Here is a 19,433-nt window from a genome sequence, read left to right as displayed (position 1 = left end):
GTTTTGTATTTGTTATGGTTCCGTAAAGCTTTAGATTTGACAGTGCTTTGTAATTTTGTGAACAATTGTTGGTAACCTTAATAAATTTTTTTTTAAACTCTTTTCCACCTTCCGTTATCAAAGTTCTCTTTGATAAAAATAATTTTTTAATGAGGTTGTATTTTTTATAAAAAAAATAGAGAATACAAAAAGTACAAATATATAATATCACATATATCCTAAAATTCGATATAGATACCAAAACTTGATATATCCCAAAACACTCTTCTAACATCTTCAAAAAATTACAGAAATCTCAAAAATATTGCATATCTCTAAAATAATTCTCTCACGTTATCCTAAAAGTTAAGACACGATCTCTATTTATAGAGCCCACAAAAAATTCTTATTCTATATGAATTCCTACTTAAGATAAATATTTACTTTATTAAATAAAGTCAATTACTAAGAAATCTTCAACTATTAGAATTACAATAAACTCTAATTTAATTACTAATTATAATTTAAGTCAAAATATGACAAAATGAATAAAAAATTTATACTAACAAGTTTTGGGCAAACAATAAAATAAATTACACTCTAAGATTTTATTTGGTATGAAATATCGAAACGAGAAATAATGAAAAATATGTTGATTAAATGGTTGTTATAGTTTACCCAAAAAAACAATTGTTATATATTCAAATATCTTTGATTATATTTGTATATATCTAAATGACATATCAGTAAAATAACAAAATTTTAACTATCAAATCTTCTTAAACTAATTAACATATAAATTATCATGACCCTAATCAAAATTATGAAACATGAGAAAATATGAATAAATAAATAAGTAATTTATCTTAAAATTAATAGAAAATCATATCTAGATTTTGAGTAAACACATTTCGAAAATTAAAATAATAATCAGATTGTATATATATATATATATATATATATATATATATATATATATATATATATATATATATATATATATATATATATATATATATATATATATATAATTAATTATAAAATGAGTGTCCAAACTATACCGCTTTTCCTAAATAGGCGTCTAAACTTTTTTTTGAATCATTCAGGTACCTAATGTTACAAATTTATCACTTTAGGTGCACAGGTTGTAATTGCCGTTAAATTCTACCGTTAAGTGACATGTCTTACGTTCTAGTAGTTTTAAAAATTTTACTTAAATTAAAAAAATAAAATTATATATTTTTAGAGAAAAACCCAAAAATTTTGAAAGACTTAAAAATATTTCAAAACTTTGAAAATTATAATTTCAATCCTTAAACTCATGTCAACCATCATGTTTGACGTCGATTGGATATCCACCAGAACCTCTATCCTAAGACGAGCCAAACCTAACCATAAACGTCGTGTCTTCAACAAAGAAAACGACAAAATCGAGATCCAAATCTATGTCTCCGGTGAATTCAAACCTTCAAATTAGTGAAACCCAAGCAATCCAACGATGCGCACGACAACTAGGGGTGTAAACGAGCCGAGTCGAGCTCGAGTATTGCTGAGCTCGACTCGAAAACTTTGAAATGGAGCTCGACTCGACTCGGAAACTCTTTCAAGCTCGACTCGAACTCGAAATCCTGAACTGAAGCTCGTGAGCAGCTCGAAAAGGCTCGAAATGAAAAAAAAATCTTAAACTTAACTCTATTGAAGCCTCAAACTCAAACTCGAACATGAACCTTAAATACATGAAATCTTACTATATTTTTAAAAAAAATCAATACATAAATATTAATATTTGTTAGGATTTTCGGAAGCTCAAATCGACAACTGAAACGGTTTACAAAGAGGGGTCGGAACGATTTTGTGTTTAGGGAGTAAGGAGATTGAAAGATAGAGAATTGCACAGCGATTTATAGTGGTTCGACTTTCTCAACCAAAGTCTACGTCCACTACCTTAGCTCCTCACCAAGGATTTTCAAGGAGTAGGACTTTTGGCATTTCCGAGCTACTGCAAATGTAAGTTGGAGTATCAGCAGAATCTTAAAAACAAGGGCTGAAGCTTTTCCAATTTTTTCAGCCGGTTCACCGCATATTAGGGAAATTTGGGATTTGGTTCGATTCAAAGGGCAAAATGTTTCATGGCATAAACTTATTTGGTTTCCATTGCATATTCCAAAGTTTAGCTTGATAACTTGGATGGCATTACTGAACAAATTGCCTACTAGAGACCGCCTACTTCGAATGGGAATTACCACAGACAATCTTTGTGTTAATTGTTGCAACTCTTACGAGACAAGGGACCATCTCTTTTCGCAATGTTCTCTAGCAGTGGAACTCTGGTATTCAATTTTGAATCTTAATGGGATGAAGATCACTTACTTATCATGGGATGAAATGGTTTCAAAGGCATGTTCATCATGGAAAGGGAAGTCTCTTCTTACTTCCATCTTGAAAATTTCCTGGACTGCTTTTATTTACTCTCTGTGGCAAGAAAGAAACCAGAGAATATTCCAAGGACGTCGTAGAACGATTGATTGCTTGCTCAAAGATGTTAAAGACGTTGTTGGAATCCGCCTTAGGGGAACAAATATTAATAGACTAGAGAGTACTAACCTAATACTTTGTAATGCTTGGGGTATAGTCTAACCAATCATTTTGTAGGCTGTAATTTTGATTCTTTCATTGTTGATTGGTGGATGGTTGTAACTAAACCTTGATTTGGGTAATAAAATCAGAATTATCCAAAAAAAAAGAGTAACCTTACAAACTCCTTAGTTTTCCGGGCTAAACTAGAACATTTCCCTAGCTTTTACACGGGATTAGCTAGAACCTATCCCCTTTACAAAAGGATAAGAAATGTAAACAAGAAAACCTCTCTAAGGTAGGTGTTTACAAGATTGAGCTCACAAGAACAAAATATATACAAGAGAAAGATGAAATAAGAATAAAAAACTCTTCTCTTGTGTTTGATTGATTGGATAGTTGTTCTCTTTTTACTTCTTCAAGTGTCCTTAGCTTGTATTTATAGCTTGGAATGTGTTTGAAGTCATATCTAGCCGTTGGGGATATTTTGGAGCCGTTTGAGAATGATTTTTCTGCAAAAATAGGCTGCCCAGAATGGGGGGAATCGGTACCCCTTCATAGGGAATCGATACCCCTTCATAATATTCAAATATTATGACCGTTGGGCTGATGAACAGTGAGGGAATCGGTACCCTCAAGGGGCGAATCAGTTCACTTCGAGTAATCTGTTATTTCTCGGAGCCAAACCATGTAGGGGGAATCTGTTCTCGGGGAATCGATACCCCTTGGGGGGAATCTGTACCCCCTGGACAATATGATTTTTCTTGAAACCCTTAAAAAAAGAATATTTTTGGCTCGATTAAGGCTCGAAATACTTTGTAAAATTGTTTTAAAATAGTTTACGTATAAAACACTATTTTACACTTTAGTAAGGATTAAAATGAACTTTGAAAGACTTCGAGTAATATTTTGATATTCGAATAATTACATTGAATATACTTAGAAAATCTTTTGTAAAATCTTAAAATTCATTTAACTTAATTTGTTATATCGAAACATCAAAATGTTTTCAACAATCTCCCCCTTTTTGATATAACAAAACATTTGAGTAATTTTAAGATTTTGAAATAAAGTTTGAAATTACTCCCCCTTACTTTAACACTTCTTCCCTTTAACACCTTAACACTTCTTCTCATTTTTGTTAAATCAAAAAGACTCTAATCTTTGAAGTTCAAAATAACTTTGGAGAGTAAGTAGTAAATTTGACATTTTAAAAATCATTTGAAAAAATCAAAGCTCCCCCTTAATAAATGCATTCCAAATAAAATTTAGCTTTAAGAACAAGACACTTAAACAAAATTGAATTTCAACAAAGAATAACAAACATGTTAGTAGAAAATGAAATTCAATATATCTAAGACTAAAATACTTTATGCAATACCAATTGTTGAAATTTGATATCAATATCAATTGTTAAAATTAAGTGCATATGCATAAAGTTTTCCAAAAATGTTATGCATTTGAAAATTTTGATATCAATTGTTAGAGAGATATCATTTTCATTTAAACCACATGCATAAACATTCAAATTTAGGTCAAAAAATTTTAAAATTTGTAAAATCAAATTATTTGAAAAATTGATATCAATTGTTAGAGAGATATCAATTGCATTAAAACCAATTTTGACCAAAATTTTATTATGATGAACTAAAAATTATTAAAAATTAATATAACTTTAAAATGTTCGTCATAATCATCTTTTCAACATAAATGAGATTAAAACAATGATGCATAATCATTTAAAACAAAACTCATACATGCTTAAAATCAAATGAGAACCAAATAACCAAAATTAAAAGCATTAAGCTTAGAGGTTACCCATTCCTTTTTCATGTGTGGCTAGAGCATCTTGAATATCATCACTCTCATCACCATTGCTCCCACACACTTACAAGAGACATTTAAGTAGATTTTGGTATCCAAATTGCTTTGGATCCTTGGACGTTAGTTTCAATGCCCCTTGTTCCTTTCGGAACTCATACTTGCCTAATTTTAAAACATTTTCCTTTCTTCAAAGGACAAGTATGTTCCAAATGACCATGATAATGACAATGTGAGCATATTGTCATTATTGAACTAAATGAATTATTTAAAATGATTTCTTTTTCTTTTGTTAAGCATTCAAGCTTAACTTTTAAATCAAAATTTTGTTTTTCAAAACTATCAATTTTTATTTTTGAAAGCTCTAAATCCTTTTTCAAAATTTAATTTTGGCTTTCAAAATCTATTTTTGTTTTCAAAATAAAATCGTTTTCAATTTTAAATTTTGAAATCATTTTTTTTATATTTGGAGTTCATGGTCTCAAACTCCGAATATAACCTATGAAAACATCTTGTAACTCATCAAACGTATACGAATTAAATTCATTTGAGTTAGAAGATACATCGGGCTCTTCATAAGCCATTAGATACACCACATTTGTTGGTTCTTCTTTCTTGTTTCCATGGATTTCCTCGAGCTTATTTCAAAGCTTCTTGGCACTTGAACATGAAGAAACCCCTTCATATATTTCAGGACCAAATGCACAAAACAACATGTGCATGGCCTTGGCATTAAGTTGAGCTTTCTTCCGTTCTTGTCACTCCACTTCTTCTCCTTCTTCTTTGGAGAAGAGTAGTCATTCTTGATTATCTCCCATACATCAAGATCATTTGATTGGATGAATACCATCATTAATTTCTTCCAATGATGATAGTTGACTCCATTGAAGTATGGATGTTTGTCGGTTGGTAGGGAGTCTTCCATGTTGAACGAGCCGGAGGTGGAAGCCATCTTCTCGGTTGTGTAGGGAATTGGTAGAGCTTCTTCTAGGATCGTCTCAAGGTGGTTAAACCTTCTTAACGAGTTAGGCTCTGATACCAATTGTTAGTATTTTCGGAAGCTCAAATCGACAATCGAAACGGTTTGCAAAGAGGGGTCGGAACGATTTTATGTTTAGGGAGTAAGGAGATTGAAAGATAGAGAATTGCACAATGATTTATAGTGGTTCGACTTTCTCAACCAAAGTCTACGTCCACTACCTTAGCTCCTCACCAAGGATTTTCTAACAAATTCACTAATTTGTTCTTTCTTTTGAGGATAAAGAGTAACCTTACAAACTCCCTAGTTTTCCAAGCTAAACTAGAACCTTTCCCTAGCTTTTACACGGGATTAGTTATAACCTTTCTCCTTTATAAAAGGATAAGAAATGTAAACAAGAAAACCTCTCTAAGGTAGGTGTTTACAAGATTGAGCTCACAAGAACAAAATATATACAAGAGAAAGATGAAATAAGAATGAAAAACTCTTCTCTTGTGTTTGATTGCTTGGATAGTTGTTCTCTTTTTACTTCTTCAAGTGCCCTTAGCTTGTATTTATAGCTTGGAATGTGTTTGAAGTCATATCTAGCCCTTGGGGATGTTTTGGAGCCATTTGGGAATGATTTTTCTGCAAAAATAAGCTGCCCATAATGGGGGGAATCGATACCCCTTCATAGGGAATCGATACCCCTTCATAATATTCAAATATTATGACCGTTGGACTGATGAACAGTGAGGGAATCGGTACCCTCAAGGGGGGAATCGGTTCCATTTGAGTAATCTGTTATTTCTCGGAGCCAAACCATGTAGGGGGAATCTGTACCCCCTGGGGGGGGAATCTGTACCCCTGGACAATCTGATTTTTCTTGAAACCCTTAAAAAATATTTTTGACTCGATTAAGACTCGAAATACTTTGTAAAATTGTTTTAAAATAGTTTAAGTATAAAACACAATTTTACACTTTAGTAAGGATTAAAATGAACTTTGAAAGACTTGGAGTAATATTTTGATATTCAAATAATTACATCGAATATACTTAGAAAATCTTTTGTAAAATCTTAAAATTCATTTAACTTAATTTGTTATATCGAAACATCAAAATGTTTTCAACATTATTATTATTAATTTATTTTTTTTAAATAAAATCTTAATATATTATATTTTCGAGCTGCTCACGAGCTTTTCAAGTCGAATATCAAGTAGCTCGTTTCAGCTCGTTAAGAACTCGAGTCGAGTCCATTCGATCCGAGTATTTATCGAGCCTTGATCGAGTCGATCTCGAATAGCTCGTTATTTGTCTCGTCTCATTTACAGCCCTAACGACAACAAGTAAGATAACAACCAACTAGGGAGATGACAAAGGCAACATCAGCGACGACAACCATGGCCGACAACAGAGGTTAAAGTTAATGTTAGGGTTAGAGATTTGAGATTTTTATAGATTTAGGATTTTTTTGTAATTTTAGAAAAAATATGGTTTTTTTATAAATATAATATATTTTTTATTTTTCTATTTTTTTAAATTATCAAAGTGTGACACGTGTCACTTAACTAAATTTATTAACGATTGTTACGTCTCGAGAACCTAAAATAGTAATGTTTGTAATGTTAGGAATCGGGTGATTAAAAAAAAGTTTTGGCACATATTTTGGAAAAGTTGTATAATTTGTACACATTTTATAATTAAGCCTTTTATTTATTGTATTTTCTTTGGGGTAAATTAAAAATTTCATTATTAAACTTTACTTTCTCTCCTATTTTGCTTATTAAACTTTAAAAGTTTTCAATTTCTTCACTGAACTTAATACATTAGATTTTTTTGTCACTCCGTCGTTATATAGTTAACAACGTTAAATCGATTTCATTTCAAAAAATATTTTTTTTTTACCAAAACTATGTCATTTTGCATCTATATAAACGCCTATTTATATAACAATCTATTTATAACTCCATTAGTAAGGAAAAGATGATGAGTGACAAAAAAATCACAATGTATTAAATTCAATGAGAGAATTAAAAAAAAAAGTACAATGAGTAAAATAGGAGAGAGAAAATAAAGCTTAGTGACCAAATTTGTAGTTTACCCTAAAAAGCTAAACTCCGCCATGCACACACGTCGCGCGCATCGATTTTCTCCATCTTTTTCTGATTCTCTCACGCTTGGAAGTTGAACATCTTTTGAAGCTAAACAAATTCGCATTCCCCAGTTTCAGGGTTCACGCTTCTTTTTTTGTTAATTTCTACTCAATCTCCCCCCTTTAATGGCTCCCTTTCATTTCCTTCCTGAGCTGTTGATATTGTTTTTTGTCAAGAAATCCCTTTTCGCCTTGAATTAAAGAAGGAATCCTCTAAATCCTAAAAAGGATTTATTCTTTTCCCTAAATTTGATATAGGGTTTCTCTTCTTCTTTTTTTGCTGCTTGTGAAGGGGTTTATTCTTCTTTTTTGTCTTTAAAAACCCCCACCCTCTTGTTTGCACTGCGCCGTAAAATTTAATATTTTTCCCCATCTTTCATGATCAAATTTCCTGTTAAAATGCCCAGAATGTTAGCTTCAAGAAAAACCATTTCTCCATTTTCACCTAAAATCGCATAGTTCTCTCCATCACAAATCCAGTTTCTTTCAGGCCTTTTATCAAACACTTGAGCTACATTTTTTTAGAAAGGATTTTTTTATGCTCTTTCTAAATTGTGTTTCGAAATCATGGGTCGTGTTATGGGAAAGTGTTGTAACAGATATCCGTCAACCCCAGATGAGGATTCAGGTCACCATAGAGGAATAAAACCTTACAATAGCAAACACATCCTTACAAAGAGTTCATTGGAGCTGGTTCATGTTGCATCTCACAACTTCTCTTTGCATTACTCGAGCTTAACACAACATGGTTATTACCCAGACGCGGCTGAGAGGAAAAACCAAGATAGTTTCTGCATCAAGACACATATTCAAGGTAACCCGAATGTTCATTTCTTTGGTGTGTTTGATGGACATGGTGAATACGGTGCTGAATGTTCGAATTTTGTTAAGGATAGACTTGTAGAAATATTATCCAGTGACCCCACATTGTTGGACGATCCTTTAAAAGCTTACAATTCTGCGTTTTTAGCTACGAATTCTGAGTTGCATAATAGTGAGATAGATGATGTTTTGAGTGGTACCACAGCCATAACTGTACTTGTTGTTGGGGATATTCTTTATGTTGCTAATGTGGGTGATTCGAGGGCTGTGATTGCTGTTAACGATGGGGACCGTATTGTGGCTGAGGATTTATCTATGGATCAAACACCGTTTAGGAAAGATGAATATGATCGGGTGAAACTTTATGGGGCCCGTGTTTTGGATATCGAACAAGTGGAAGGCCTTAAAGACCCAAATATTCAACATTGGGGCGATGAAGAAAGTAACGATGGTGATCCTCCAAGGTTGTGGGTTCCGAATGGAATGTATCCTGGGACTGCATTTACAAGAAGTGTAGGAGATAGCACAGCAGAGAATATCGGTGTGACTGCAGTTCCTGAGATTTCAATTGTTCGCCTTACACCTAGTCATCTTTTCTTTGTTGTTGCAAGTGATGGAGTTTTTCAGTTTCTCTCTAGCCAAACTGTTGTCAACATGGTATGATGCAGATCCTTGTGATTTATTATTGATCCTTTTCCCATTTGCTTATAATGTTTTGGTCAATCCATGGATACATCATTTGTATGTTGACATTCAATTGCATGCTGATATGAGATATATTTGCTTTTGATTAGAAGGCTACTGCTGAAGTTTCTAATACGTTAGATTTCATTGCATGTTTATTGTTTGTGAAACGATGTTTATTGCTAAAGTTGCTTTTCTCAGCTGTAGCAATATATCGTACCTGCTGGTTATGCAGGATATTTGTCGTACTTTCTGCATTTGATTAACAAATTTATAATATTGTTTAATATAGGCTGCAGAATACAAAGATCCCAGGGATGCTTGTGCTGCAATTGCTGGAGAATCGTATAAACTTTGGTTGGAGCGTGAAAATCGAACTGATGATATTACAATCGTCATTGTACAGATCAAAGGCTTGTCTAATGTATGAACTATTTAAATATTTCTCTGGCTATTTGTGTTCTCAATATTTTAAACTACGGTTTCTGCTTTATGGCCGTCTCCTGAAGCTGTATTCTTTCTTAGAAGTGAGTGAACATCTTTTAGAATTGTGCGGTAGAAATTCCCACTTTGTAACTTAATTCGAAGCAACTTGTCTAATTAGCCTGGTTGAATTACTACTGCGAGCCATATAATCTTTCTTGATTTAGAAGGGAAAACACTTGTCGATTAATTTGCTTATTATTCCTTGCAGTTGGTATATCTCGTACATTTGTACTTGCAAACCTAATAGAAAATTTTAGGGAAGTTCTAATCTGAAGAACCTTTTGTCATCACAGTAAAGATTCTGTGTAATCCCTTTTTGCATTGTGATTAACTAATCTTCTTTGGAATCCTGCAGTCAGGTATTGCTGCCACAGATGGTGACGTAAATTACATGCCCAGGTCAGTTGAGAGAAATCTTGATTTTTCCTGTGAACCAGAAACCTATGGTTCAGTAAGACACGACTTGTCATGTATTCAGCAGTCCTGCTAGCATGGTGGTTCAATTAGTCGAAGCTCTGCTATTGTTGTTCCATCACCAATGCATCAGGGGCTTTGGAATTGGTTGGCCACTCAAGCTTTAGTTTTGAATCTAAGTTTATATGTATATATTTATACACCCACACACCCACACGAGCCATCAGATTAGTAGATTTGCCATAAGCTGCCTCATTTGCAAACGTAACACGCAGCGAGAACCGGTTTTTGATAGTCACTCGTCTTACTATCAGACTAGAGAATGAAGACACATTTCGTATTTCTTCAATATAGTTGTCCAAGTCTGAACTGACAGTTTTGTTTTGGCTGGAATCAGGATGCGGGTTAGCCGAAAGGAGCAAAGGGGAATTGTTTTTCGCATTCAAGATTCTCTTTGGCGAATTGTTTCGAGGCTGAGGGACATCTTGCTAATGAGGCCGACTATATCTTTGTTAAACATCATGAAATTTGTCAAGGTAAAGTACTTCAGCTCTGATCTTGCACCTGTTTATCCAAAGCATGTCAAGAAATGAATCCACTTTCGTCGGATTCGGAGAAACCCCATCAGCAAGTTTGAAGCTGATTATCGTAACTAACTCGATGGAACCGGTTCCGGGGATTAGGAAATTGTGTTCGTTCTTTCTATGTCAAATACCTTCATATTGTTAAGCTGCCACCATGGATTCTGTAAATTTCATGAATCGACTGCAGCTTCGGTTAAATGGTAAATACACATTTATTTGAAGAAAAATGAGAGGAAAACAAATGAAACAGCGAAAGGAAGAGTAAAAAATAGTTGAATGAGACGAGAAGTAAAATTAGAGGTTTGAATTTTAATATTGTAAATAAAATAAATTAGATTAAAAAAATTAAATTTCGATGATTAATTAAATTAATTTTGTTTAAAATGACAAAACACTCAATACTTCATGTATGTTTTATTGGTGTTATGATATTATTCTATTGATGTGACTGTCGATGCTATTATTTATAATTTTATAATTTATCATTTTAATAATTTTAAAATAATTTATTGTCATAGAATATCACATCAATAACGAAGTATATATGGGTTTATTTTGGAATACCGAACTCACACATTAACATTATAAAAATGTAATATTTTCATTAAAATAAGAGTAGAGTATTTACATTTAAAATAGTTTTAAGTTAGATTTACGGATATTTAGGAACTTGAACAAGAGCTCTCTAGGGATTGGCAAAAATATTCGAATTCGATGAGAAAAATAAAAAATCGAATTAAAAATGGGATGGAGAAAAATTGTTTATGCTAAACGGAGACGGAGATGGGAAAAAACCGTTTATGCTAAACGGGGACAGGTTTAGTAATCTCCGTCCCGATTACCCTACTACTCGGTCCGATAAATATTAAAAATAATTATTATATATATAATATTAATAGATTTAATTTAAATTAAAAAAATATTTATATAATATTTATATATTTAATTTAAATATATATATCTGGCCCGATACCCGTTTAAATAACCGTTTATGCTAAACGGGGATACATATTTTCCCACGGTTTTCCCCGATTACCCGATGAGGATCCCGTTTAAATCCTCGCTGCGGGACGGGTACGGTTTTTTTTAAACGGGACGGCCATCCCTAGAGCTCTCTCGGTTGAGACTGAAGACTGACTCTTCAAAAATCACTGCACTTCGAAGGGGCATCGATGGAAGCTGTGTTGAAAGATTTACGGATAACAAACATAGCGCGACTAGGACGGAATCTCAAACCCCTCTTATATCAGAAGCGGCGACGGATTTCCAGGACATCTCCTGTAAAGGAGGCGTGAAAAGTGAACGTGAATGCGTGATGCGTCTGTCGGAGGACATGTCCATGGTTTTCATCCCCTGCGCGCACCAGATCAATTGCACTACGTGCAATGAGCTCCACGAGAAACAAGGGATGGAGGACTGTCCTTCTTGTCGGAGTCTTATCCAGCGCCGCATTCCGGTCCGGTATGCTCGGTCGTAATCTTAATATTCGAAGCGATTCGAGCGAGTGTTCTGAATAATGTCTGTGGGAACTCTGTGGCTTGAATAATACATTTGAGAGTTGAGAACAGTTGAAAGTTGCATTTACAGTGCAAGATGATGCTTCGTTTCAGCTTCATCCTTATTGAAAGCGATGATATAAGGCTCAATTAGTCCAATATAACATTTTAAAATATTAAAAAAATCTTTTTTATATTGAAAATTATATATGTTTAATCAAACATAAATAAATAAAATTATTATTACAGAGAAGTTGTAGGAGGCTGCTCTGGAAATATTAAATATTAGATTTATATAACAAATTGTATTAAAGATTTTAAACCATTGACAATAAACGTTCAATCACCTCTACAAATGCTGCTGTTCGAATTCAAAATCTATAGAAACAACAATTATTTTTTAATCATTGAGATAATTTGGTTTGTACAAATATAAAAAATACTAAAAAATAATTTTGAATTCCACACATATATACCATGCAATAGGAAAATATTGAGTGCATGCCATTCAGGGGTTGTTTGGTTTAGGTAATCTGGGATTACCGAAGGAATGAAATGTCATTCTCCCGTTTGGTTGGCCAATATTCCCAGCCCCCGGTAATCTTTTATTACCAACAATGATATTTTGAGGGTATATTACCGGGAATGTGATTACCTCCCTTTCTTTAGGTATTGATAGATTATCGGCGTTTTGGACTAAAATGCCCTTAATGTTTTTTTCAAAAATATCATTTTTCTGTCGTTGAATAAAAAAATCTACGAAGGTTAAATTACAAATTTATCCTTAAACTATTTTATATTTACAAAAAAAATCCATAATTAGAATTTTATATGAAGTTCAGGGGTTAAAATAAAATTTTACCCTTTCATTAAACCTATTTATCTGTTCAATTTTGTAAAAAATATATATATATAAATTTATGAATTTAAATTTTTTAAAGAAAATATATAAATTAATTATAGTAGAATTCAACTTGTTAAAAATATATATATAATAAGAACAATTTGGTAAAATATACATTCTAATAAAATACAACATTCTCAGTAATCTTATTCCCGCAGGTAATCATATTCCAACTGATAATCTTATATTCTATAAACCAAACGCACCCTCATTGTAATTCACCATTAATTTTATAGGGTAAAATTAACAAATGGTCATTAAACTATATCAAAATTATCCTTTTGAACATTTAACTTTTAAAAGTTACATAATGAATATTAAATTTTAATTTTGTTACAAAATAGGAACAAAACCATTAAGAAATATCTTTTTTTGACCCTTCAATAACTAAAATTTAATTTTACTCTTAATTTTAATTGAAATAATTATTATTAGGTTCGTTGAATTGAAAATAAAATAGATATAGATAAAATAAATATCATATTTTAATTTTCTATTATAAATATTAAATTTGTACCATATAAATTAAAAATTATTTGATATGATATTATAAAATTATGGATGTATGATTTTTAAATTACACTTAAATTTGTTAAATAAAAGTTAAATACTTAAATCGTATCATTAATAAAAAAATAATTTTATTATTTGATAATATAAATTTTCAGACGTCAAAAAATTATAAATTTTTTATTTTAAAAATACAAAAAAAATCAAATAAGTAATTAGTTATAAATAATTTTTTCTTAATAAAAAATTAATTTCATTGTTTGATAACTGAATTTTTTGAATTTTTTTAAATTTTGAAAATAATTTATTTTCATATAATCTTAAAAAAGTCTAAAAATTCTATTTTTTTTAGAATTGCTACTTAAAAATGTTGAAAAATATTAAAGTGAAACTTTAGTTATAATTGAGAGGATAAATAAGATATTTTTCATTAATTTAGTGTGTTATTCAACCCTTATTAGCATTTAACGATTGTTATTTATATTTTTAACAAAATTCAAAATTTAATGTCTATTTTGTAAATTTTAAAAATTCAATGATTAATAGAATCAATTTAAAAATTTTGTGACTATTTATAAATTTTACCCTATTTATATTAGTAATGTATTTCAATACATGTCATTAGTGATGCATTTCAATAAATGTAGACTCTTCTCCGTACAATATAATTAGGAAAATTCTAGAATGCATGTCATTCATTGCAATTCACCACTAATTTTATAAGGTAAAATTTACAAATGGCCATTAAACTATGTAAAAATTACCCTTTTGAACATTTACCTTTTAAAAGTTACATAATGTATATTAAATTTTAATATTGTTACAAAATGGGCACAAAATTTTTAAGAAGTATCTCATTTGACCCTTCAATTATAACTATAATTTAATTTTACTCTTAATTCCAATTGAAATAATTCTTATTAGTCTCGTTTAATTGAAAATAAAATAGATATAGATAAATATCATCTTTTAATTTTATATTATAAATGTTAAATTTATACCATATAAATTAAAAATTATTTTATATGATATTATAAAATTATTGATGTATGAATTTTAAATTATATTTAAATTTGTTAAATAAAAGTTAAATGCTTAAATCACATCTTTAATAAAAAATTTACTATTTTTTTTATAAATAATTTAGTATATTATTCACCCCTTAATAATATTTAACGATTATTATTTATTTTTTAACAAAATTCAAAGTTTAACGTTTATTATGTAACTTTTAGAAATTCAATCAGAAATAAAATTAATTTAAGAAATTTTATGACTATTTATGAATTTTACCTTATTTTATATTAGTGATATACTTCAATATATATTATTAATGATGTATTTAAATAAATATTACTCATTATTGACTCGTCCATATAATTAAATTATTTAATAATAAAAAGCAACCACTCAGCTGATCAAATAAACTTTTTGTCTTTTGCCTATCCGTCAAGATTTAAGAACAGAAACAAAGCTACGTGTTTTTGTTTTTATCCACAATTGCCAAATATTTTTCATAAAATAAATATTCATGTAATATAGAAAAGGTAAATTCGTAAATAGTCCGTAGACTGTGGTTCTCGTATCATTTTGGTCACTAAAGGTCCAAGAATTATAAAGTTGTCATAATAATAATAATGATGAAATTTGATAAATTTATTCTGTATTTTAAATCAAATTGATAAATTTAATTATAATTTTATGATTATTATTTTCAAATATTTTGATAAATATAATGATCATTTTGTAACTACTAATAATTTAGTGAACCAAAAATATAAAATAATAGTATAGGGAGCAATGCTTTGCTTTAACCAAACATAAAACCAGCCATTAAAGTTTTAAAAATAGAACTATAGAATACAATAAAGTAAGATTGGAGAGAGAACAACGATGTTGGCTGAAGAATCGGACGGATCAACTTCAACCTTCGATCTTCCGGATGAAATCTTACGAGTCTTACCCTCCGATCCTTTCGAACAACTCGACGTTGCTTGTAAGATCACTTCCATTGCACTCTCCACTCGTCTCTCTTCACTCGAAGCCGAGTCTTCTTCCCTTCAATTCAAACTCGCCGAGAAAGACCAAAAAATCGCCCATCTTCATGCCCAGATCGAAGCCCTCGATGCTTCCTTGTCTCAAACCTCGGAGAAACTCGTCCTAGCCGATGTGGAAAAGGTCAATTGGTTTCTTCTTTTTGGGAGAAAAGAAAATGAATGATTGACTTATTGTTTTGTTTTTTTGCAGGAGAGTTTGCTGAATGATAACGCTTCGCTTGCTAATATTGTAAAGAAGCTTCAGAGGGATGTTTCCAAGGTACGATATTTATGGGGTTTTGAATTTTGGTTGATTTGTTGACTGAAGTTGGTAACTGTTTTAGTTTCGAATTAATTTTGGGTTAATTACTGTCTTTTGATTTCTTAATAGCTGAGTATTTGTCTATGAATTGTAATTAAGTTCTAAGTATTGTTAATTGGACTTGATTAATTAAGAGGGAGTGTTGCAATTTGAGTGCTAAATTGGAAGTGGAATAGAGTAAACAGTAAGTAAACGGAAGTATATTCATGTGTGTGTTTAGAGGTGTAAGTGAATAGAGCGTTCGGTAAATTGATCGTGAATCGTTGGTATAATATCCGTTTATGTTCGTTATTAAGTTAAATAAACTAGTACGAATAAATTTTTTTATGTTAAATTTAATAAACGAAAGAACACTAAACAAATGTGTTCGGCTTGTTTATTTTTATGAATAAGTTTGTTTAAAAACTCGTTTATCGACTCGCTTACCTGGTTCTCTTTTCCCTTTCATTTTTTTACACTTTAAATATTAGTAAATTTAGGAACTAAATTAAACACAAGGTGAACTTTAGAGTTCAAACTGTGAAGCCTAAAGAGTTTAAGGACTAGTTACATAATTTCACCATTTTTTGGCCTGCAAATAAAAGAGTTAAAAGAGAGTGTTGAAGAAAATACAAATAAACATGTTTGCAAACGTTAAATGAACATGTTTTGAATGTTAAACGTTAAACGAATCAAACATGAACATCTTCAAAAGTAAACAAACGAACACGGACTTGTTTGTTCAAGCCTGATTCACTTACACTCCTATGCATGTATAATGACTGTCTAACATGATTATCATGATTGATTTAGAATATTTTTCAGTTCTGGATTTTGTGTTTATGGTACCAAAAATGATGAGAGTTTGGAAAACTTGACCATACCCTTCATCTCTGAATCTGAAAGCAGATAGGGCCGATGTGGTTCGAGCTAAACGGTGTTACGAAAATGGAAAGTAGCGTAGGATTGTTTTATTAGACAATGTAGTCTGAGCCTTCACTGTTCTGTAATCTTGCAGTTGGAGGTCTTTAGAAAGAAGCTTATGCAGTCGCTTCAAGAGGATGAAGAAAGTTCAGTTGGAGGTCCTCGTATCGTTGCGAAACTAACTCCACCGGGTACGGTTTTCTTTTTTCCATGTTCACCGAGTCGAATTCATTCGAACTTCATTTGTGAGATGCATCATTTGTTGTTCAGAGCATGAGCATTTTTCCTTTTCTTATGATATAACTTCGTTTGTTTCGACGTCTTCAGAAGACGATGCGACCGTTCCTTCAAGAAATTCTTTCGAGGAGGAGCATGATGCAGACGGTATGCTTTGCACTCCATCGGTTTTGGCAGGCCAGCCGGTTTTATTCGTTAATAAGATGCTATAAATCTATGTTGCTTCAATTCTTCTGCATTTTTTGAAGTTTTCTGCTTCTACATTTATTGATGCTCGAACAAGCATATGCCGGTATCATGAAAAGTTGCAGAACGTTTGCAGTCTATTATTCTTACAAAGTACCATTATAATGGCAGCCTCGAGACCTGACAGACCTCAGCTGCTAGCATCACAAACAAGCACTCCTCGGCTAACTCCTCCGGCTTCCCCATCGAGTCTCTCAGCTTCTGCTTCTCCAACAAGAACATCGAAGCCAGTGTCCCCTAGGAGACATTCGGTTTCGTTTTCTACCTCGAGAGGCATGTTTGATGATAGGCCGTCGATACGGAGCTCCGATTCTGGATCACAGACTGGTTAGCTTCAAAGCTTGTTCTAAAAGAAGACCTTCATTTAAACTATAATTACTTGTAGGTTTGATTGCAATACGAACTGCTGACAAAGAATTCTAAAAGTTAACCCGTTTCGACTTCTTTCCGGATACTTTTCAGGACGCACTCGGGTCGATGGAAAAGAATTCTTCCGCCAAGCCAGGTAAAGCAGAATCAACTTATCTGATTATATAGCAGATTTAACTTGTTTTACAAGACAAACTAAGCAAATGTAATCAATTACTCTCGGTTTGTTCTTGCTTCTTAATTCATATTACCAGTTTCGAAGTTTTGCTTGCACCTTACGAAATTGCCTATCTCATTCGTATTCATCAGGAACCGGTTGTCTTACGAGCAGTTCAGCGCATTCCTGGGAAATGTTAAAGAATTGAATTCCCACAAGCAAACCAGAGAAGTATGCAATCCTTGTCTGAATATTTTCTCTTCTTTGTTTTATCAGTTTCTCATTGTGACATTTCCATCTCGTTGTTTATCCGAATAATCCAGGAGACTTTAAGGAAAGCAAACGAGATTTTCGGCCCCGATAACCGAGATCTTTATGCAATATTCGAGGGTCTGATTAATCGCAACCTCCATTAAATCAACTGAAAGCTAAAACAGCACCCACGGTTTGTAATCATCTGTTCTTCCTCTTTGTGATTTATATGACAACTTTTGGTGTAAAGTTGCTTTATAAAGCTTCAAACTCTATATAATGTATATGTAGATACTCTTTGAACTTTTATCTCTATTTGAAGCATAGTTTTAATGAATTTTTACTATGAAGAATAAGATCACAAACAAAGCTACTGCAGAAACATGAAACTAAGGGTAGGTTTGTTTTACGTAAAACATTTATCGGAAAATGTTTTCCTCATTTTCCAATGTTCGATTGGAGGAAAATTGGTTGGTCAACGTAAAACATTTTCCTAGTCAACAGAATTTCTTGTGTTTTCTGAAAAATGACTTACGGTCTGATTTTCCGTAAATCATTTTCCGAATTTTTCACTTCAAAAAATAAATATTCAAAATAATTTTATTTTATGAATTTAATATTAATAAAATATTTTAATATTATTTTAATCAAAATATTAATTATTAAAATATTTAAAATATATTTTTTTAATGTTTCTAATAATATAGCATTATATTTTTAATATTATAATAAAATAATCAATTATATAATAATAATATAAGATATTATATTTTTATTTTTAATAATATATAATAAATTATTAATAAAATTTATATTATTTATTAATTTCATAGAAATAATATTATTAAATTATTAATAATGAATAATATTATTTATATATTTAATATTAATATAATAATATAATAATATTTTAATAAAGATATTTAAAATATATTAATTAATATTTTAAAAATATAATATAACACTATTACTTTAACAAATAATTAATATAATTTATAATATTTTTATTTCAATAAAATATACTAATATTAATATTTTTATTAATAAAATTATAAAAACAATATTTTAATAATAAATAAATTATATTAATATTTTAAAAATATTAATATAAAATATTATGATAAATAATATTATTTATTGTATTTAATATTTGTAATAAATAATTTTTAAAAAATTATCAACTAGTAGAAAAAAGGTTTAAACATCATCTTCCAAACATCGTAAAATATTTTTCAGAAAATATAATTCATTTTACGGAAAACATTTTCCGGAAAAATGTTTTCAATGAAACAAACGAATACTAAGTTGTTTGCATAAACCTGGGATCGAAAACTGCTGTTTGGTTATGTCCGTAATCACAATAAACATGAGACTTTACCATATGGTGATATCTATGAGGAGTTTGCTTCAAAGTGTATAGCTCAACAATAGGTGCTTGATTAACTGAGCTTCGGGTGTTCTCGAACAGAGCAATCGATGTAAGGTATCGGCGAACTGACTTTAAGCCGAGTACTAAGTGGAAT

At 30.9% G+C, this 19,433-nt stretch overlaps 2 protein-coding genes across 3 annotated transcripts; both read left to right on the top strand.

Annotated features, from left to right (window-relative positions):
* Positions 1 to 7,880: 7,880 nt before the first annotated feature.
* LOC120114974 (probable protein phosphatase 2C 35) lies at positions 7,881 to 9,993 on the top strand. Its single transcript, XM_039135743.1, has 3 exons — positions 7,881 to 8,967; positions 9,287 to 9,418; positions 9,836 to 9,993. The coding sequence occupies exons 1-3, from the start codon at positions 8,056 to 8,058 to the stop codon at positions 9,968 to 9,970; spliced, it is 1,179 nt and encodes a 392-aa protein (XP_038991674.1). The 5' UTR covers positions 7,881 to 8,055; the 3' UTR covers positions 9,971 to 9,993.
* A 5,256-nt stretch (positions 9,994 to 15,249) lies between these two features.
* On the top strand, positions 15,250 to 18,253 carry LOC120114975 (uncharacterized protein At4g15545-like). 2 transcript variants are annotated; one of them, XM_039135745.1, is made up of 8 exons: positions 15,250 to 15,566; positions 15,636 to 15,704; positions 16,744 to 16,840; positions 16,980 to 17,033; positions 17,244 to 17,459; positions 17,595 to 17,637; positions 17,811 to 17,889; positions 17,982 to 18,253. In XM_039135745.1, exons 1-8 carry the CDS (start codon positions 15,282 to 15,284, stop codon positions 18,072 to 18,074), a joined length of 936 nt encoding a protein of 311 aa, XP_038991676.1. In that variant the 5' UTR covers positions 15,250 to 15,281; the 3' UTR covers positions 18,075 to 18,253. The 2 variants fall into 2 exon arrangements, with proteins under 2 accessions (XP_038991676.1, XP_038991675.1); XM_039135744.1 differs by having other exon boundaries at positions 16,977 to 17,033.
* Positions 18,254 to 19,433: the final 1,180 nt, after the last annotated feature.

Source organism: Hibiscus syriacus, unplaced genomic scaffold (genome assembly GCF_006381635.1).
Source record: "Hibiscus syriacus cultivar Baekdansim isolate YM2019G1 unplaced genomic scaffold, ASM638163v2 tig00110257_pilon, whole genome shotgun sequence".
Lineage (NCBI taxonomy): Eukaryota > Viridiplantae > Streptophyta > Magnoliopsida > Malvales > Malvaceae > Hibiscus > Hibiscus syriacus.
The sequence above is the reverse complement of the archived record's forward strand: the minus strand, read 5'-3'. Positions and strand labels throughout refer to the sequence as shown.